General features: G+C 66.0%; 1 protein-coding gene across 1 annotated transcript in view; it reads left to right on the top strand.

The window, feature by feature from the left end:
* The first annotated feature begins 288 nt into the window (after positions 1–288).
* The window catches only part of MAP3K12 (mitogen-activated protein kinase kinase kinase 12), a 27,547-nt gene continuing 22,718 nt past the window's right edge, over positions 289–5,117 (top strand). Inside the window, exons 1-5 of the mRNA XM_019471824.1 lie at positions 289–572; positions 1,689–1,880; positions 3,014–3,172; positions 3,550–3,708; positions 4,421–4,426. Coding sequence (XP_019327369.1) covers positions 289–572; positions 1,689–1,880; positions 3,014–3,172; positions 3,550–3,708; positions 4,421–4,426 — 800 coding nt within the window. The remainder of the gene's footprint in view (positions 573–1,688; positions 1,881–3,013; positions 3,173–3,549; positions 3,709–4,420; positions 4,427–5,117) is intronic.

Below are 5,117 nucleotides of genomic sequence, written 5' to 3'. Positions count from 1 at the left end.
AGGGTGCTACGGGGCCGGGAGGGTGCAAAGGGGCAGGGAGGGTGCAGTGGGGCAAAGCAGGGGGCAGTGGGGCAAGTGAGGGGGCAGTGGGGCAGGGAGTGGGGTGCTGGGGTGCAGAGGGTGCAATGGGGCAGGGCGGGAGCAGTAGGGCTGAGGTGAGGGTGCCAAGGGGGGGGCTGCACCCTGGCCGTGCCAGCATGCGGGTGCCATGGGTATGGGTGCACCGGGGGTGCCGATGTGCGGGTGCCATGGGTATGGGTGCACCGGGGGTGCCGATGTGCGGGTGCCATGGGCGTGGGTGCACCGGGGGTGCCGATGTGCGGGTGCCATGGGCGTGGGTGCACCGGGGGTGCCGATGTGCGGGTGCCATGGGCGTGGGTGCCTGCAGACCCCTGGGAGGTGCCGTTCGAGGAGATCCTGGACCTGCAGTGGGTGGGCAGCGGGGCGCAGGGCGCCGTCTTCCTGGGCCGCTTCCACGGCGAGGAGGTGGCCGTGAAGAAGGTGCGGGACCTCAAGGAGACCGACATCAAGCACCTGCGCAAGCTCAAGCACCCCAACATCATCACCTTCAAGTGAGCGTGGGTGCTGCCGGCACCGGCATGGGCGTGGGGCGCGGGCGTGGGGCACGGCGTGGGGCACGGGCATGCTATGGGCATGGGGGACATCGTGGGCACAGGGCATGGACATGGCATGCGGCATGGTCATGCCACGGTCACGGAGGGTGGATGCGGCACGGACAAGCCGTGGTCCTGGGGAACACCATGGGCACAAGGCATGGACGTGGCACGGGGCGTGGACGGGGTGTGGTGCGTGGACATGCTATGGGCATGGAACATGGACACGGCATGGGCATGGGCATGAACGCGGTATGGGGCACGGACATGCCATGGGCAAGCCACGATCATGGGGAACACCGTGGGCACAGGGCACGGACACGTCGTGGTCGCGGGCATGAACGCAGCATGAGGCGTGGACACGCCATGGGCAAGCCACGGTCATGGGGAACACCGTGGGCACAGGGCACGGGCATGGCATGGGCATGAGCATGAACGTGGCGTGGGCACGGACGGCATGGAAACGGGCGTGGACGTGCCATGGGCACGGGCGTAGGGGTCGCGGATGCGACATGGGCACGGGACACCAACACGGCTTGTGCGTGGGGAACACCGGCACGGCACGGCACAGACCTGGGTGGGCAGGGTACGGCACGGGCACGGGGTACTGACACACCAGGGGCGCGGGGCAGGCTGGCATGTCCCACGTGTGGCACAGGGGACGGCCACACACAGGGGACAGGTCTGTCACAGACAGGGCAGGGCGACGTGGGTGCAGACGGGTGCCCCGGTGCTCTGGCGCTGATGGTTGCCTGGGTGCAGATGGGTGCCCCAGTTCAGATGGGTGCCCCAGTATCCCAGTGCTACTGGGTGTCTGGGTGCAGAGGGGTGCCCGCGGTGCAGATGGGTGCTCCTAGTGCTAACAGGGGGCTTGGGTGCAGATGGGTGCTCCAGCACTGATGGGTGCTGACAGGTACCTGGGTGCAGGCAAGTGTCCTGGTGCAGACGGGTGCTCACAAGCGCCCCAATACAGTCGGGTGCCCCGGTGCAGCCAGGTGCCCCGGTGCTGCTGGGTGCTGCTGGGTGCCCCAGCTGGCCGGGCAGCGGGTGCTGAGGGTGCTGCTGTGCCCGCAGGGGTGTGTGCACCCAGGCACCCTGCTACTGCATCATCATGGAGTTCTGCGCCCAGGGCCAGCTGTACGAGGTGCTGCGCGCCGGGCGCAAGGTCACCCCTTCCCTCCTCGTCGACTGGTCCATGGGCATCGCCGGCGGCATGAACTACCTGCACCTCCACAAGATCATCCACCGCGACCTCAAGTCGCCCAAGTGAGCGGGGATGGGGGCTCGGGGAGCACCCATGGGTGCCGGGGTGGGCATCCCAGGCGGTGACATGCCCACGATGGCGCCGTGCCCGTGGTGGGGACGTGCATGTGGCGGTTGCATGATCGTGGCAGTGCCATGCCTGTGGTGGTACGTTGTCCTCGGTGGCTGCATGTCGGTGACAGTTGCATGTCCACGGTGGTGCCATGTCCACGGTGGTGCCATGTCCTTGGTGGTGCCGTGGCCGCGCTATGCCCAAGGTGATGCAGTGCCCATGGCAGTTGCATGCCCACAGCATGTGCCATGTCTACGGTGGCTGCGTGTCCACGGCAGTGACATGTCCATGACAGTGCTGTGCCCGTGGCAGTGCGATGACCTTGGGGGCTGCATGTCCGTGACAGTTGTATGCCCATGGCAGTGCCGTACCCGTGGCAGTTCCATGCCCATAGCAGTTGCATGACTGTTGCAGTGCAGTGAGATGTCCGTGGCCCTGCCCATGGCGGTGGAAGGGGCCTCGCGGGACCCACCCCCCCGGGGGGGGGGGTTGTCGGGGGGAGTGGCACGCCCATGGCGGTGCAGTGGCCATGGTGGTACCATGCCCATGGCAGTGAGATGTCCATGGCCATGCTGTGCCCATGGCGATGCAATGCCCATGGCAGTTGCGTGCCCATAGCGGTGCCGTGTCTGTGGTGGCTGTGTCCATGGCAGTGACGTGTCCATGGCGGTGACATGTCTATGGCATTGCTGTGCCCGTGGCAGTGCAATGACCTTGGGGGTTGCATGTCCGTGACAGTTGTACGTCCATGGCAGTGCCGTACCCGTGGTGGTTCCATGCCCATAGCAATTGCATGACCGCGGTGGTGCCATGCTCATGGTGGTGGCAGTGCTGTGCCCATGGCGGTGGCGTGCCCACAACAGGACCGTGCTCATGGCAGTTGCATGCCCGTGATGGTGCCATGGCCGTGATGGTGCCACGGCTGTGGTGGTGCCATGGTCATGGTGGTGTTGTGGCCGTGGTGGTGGCACACCCATGATCTGATGATGCTCGTAGCAGTTGCATGCCCGTGGCGGTGCCGTGCCCGTGTCATTGGCGTGTCATTGGTGTGGCGCTGGCGTGGCGCTGAGTGGGTGCCCCCCAGCATGCTCATCACCTATGACGACGTGGTGAAGATCTCGGACTTTGGCACCTCCAAGGAGCTCATTGACAAGAGCACCAAGATGTCCTTCGCCGGCACCGTGGCCTGGATGGCACCCGAGGTCATCCGCAACGAGCCTGTCTCCGAGAAGGTCGATATCTGGTGAGGGCACAGAGACATCGGGGACATGGGAACCTTAGGGACACCAGGGAACCGTGATGGCATTGGGGACACAGCAACACAGGGGCCTTTGGGAGGCAATGGGGACGCTGGGGGGCACAGGAGGCATTGGGGACAATAGGAACAGGGGACGTTGCAGGGACACATGAGGCCTCAGGGACACCAGGACAACAGAGATGGGGACATTGGGGATGCTGGTGGGGACATTGCAAGGACAGGAATGAGGGACATCAGGGACATCAGGGGGGCAGGGGACATAGGGGACACCAGGGCAGGGCAAGGGGGACCAGGGGACAGCGGGAGGACACTGGGGGTGCTCAACCATGGGTGACGGGGGCCATGGGTGCCGGTGCCCCCAGGTCCTTCGGGGTGGTGCTGTGGGAGCTGCTGACGGGCGAGATCCCCTACAAGGACGTGGACTCCTCGGCCATCATCTGGGGGGTGGGCAGCAACAGCCTCCACCTGCCCGTCCCCTCCGGCTGCCCCGACGGCTTCAAGGTGCTGCTGCGCCAGTGCTGGTGAGTGCGCCCGTGGGGACACCCCGCCTGGGGACACCCCACCATGGGGACACCCCGCCTGGGGACACCCCACCATGGGGACACCCCGCCTGGGGACACCCCACCATGGGGACACCCCGCCTGGGGACACCCCACCATGGGCACCCATGCCATGGATGGGTCCTCCCCTCATGTGACACGTGCTCGTGGCTGTGGCGTGCCCGTGATGGTGCCATGGCCGTGGTGGTGCCACGGCTGTGGTGGTGCCATGGTCATGGTGGTGTTGTGGCCGTGGTGGTGGCACACCCATGATCTGATGATGCTCGTAGCAGTTGCATGCCCGTGGCGGTGCCGTGCCCGTGTCATTGGCGTGTCATTGGTGTGGCGCTGGCGTGGCGCTGAGTGGGTGCCCCCCAGCATGCTCATCACCTATGACGACGTGGTGAAGATCTCGGACTTTGGCACCTCCAAGGAGCTCATTGACAAGAGCACCAAGATGTCCTTCGCCGGCACCGTGGCCTGGATGGCACCCGAGGTCATCCGCAACGAGCCTGTCTCCGAGAAGGTCGATATCTGGTGAGGGCACAGAGACATCGGGGACATGGGAACCTTAGGGACACCAGGGAACCGTGATGGCATTGGGGACACAGCAACACAGGGGCCTTTGGGAGGCAATGGGGACGCTGGGGGGCACAGGAGGCATTGGGGACAATAGGAACAGGGGACGTTGCAGGGACACATGAGGCCTCAGGGACACCAGGACAACAGAGATGGGGACATTGGGGATGCTGGTGGGGACATTGCAAGGACAGGAATGAGGGACATCAGGGACATCAGGGGGGCAGGGGACATAGGGGACACCGGGGCAGGGCAAGGGGGACCAGGGGACAGCGGGAGGACACTGGGGGTGCTCAACCATGGGTGACGGGGGCCATGGGTGCCGGTGCCCCCAGGTCCTTCGGGGTGGTGCTGTGGGAGCTGCTGACGGGCGAGATCCCCTACAAGGACGTGGACTCCTCGGCCATCATCTGGGGGGTGGGCAGCAACAGCCTCCACCTGCCCGTCCCCTCCGGCTGCCCCGACGGCTTCAAGGTGCTGCTGCGCCAGTGCTGGTGAGTGCGCCCGTGGGGACATCCCGCCTGGGGACACCCCACCATGGGGACACCCCGCCTGGGGACACCCCACCATGGGCACCCATGCCATGGATGGGTCGTGCCACAGGGGACTCCACCATGGGCACCCCACTGTAGGGACCACCATGAGGGATCTGCCATTGGCACCCCAATGTGGGCAGTGCAGGGGGGACCCCTGGTCATAGGGACCCCCACCCTGCGGGGGGTGCCCATGGGCACCCCATGCCAGGCTGCACCCTGGGCACCGCTGCCCCTTGGGCACCCCATGTGTCCTGTGCACCCTTCTCTGCCTGTGGT

Source organism: Aptenodytes forsteri, unplaced genomic scaffold, assembly GCF_000699145.1.
Source record: "Aptenodytes forsteri isolate BGI_AS27 unplaced genomic scaffold, ASM69914v1 Scaffold162, whole genome shotgun sequence".
Classification (NCBI taxonomy): Eukaryota; Metazoa; Chordata; class Aves; order Sphenisciformes; family Spheniscidae; genus Aptenodytes; species Aptenodytes forsteri.
This window is presented reverse-complemented; position numbering and strand designations above follow the sequence as displayed.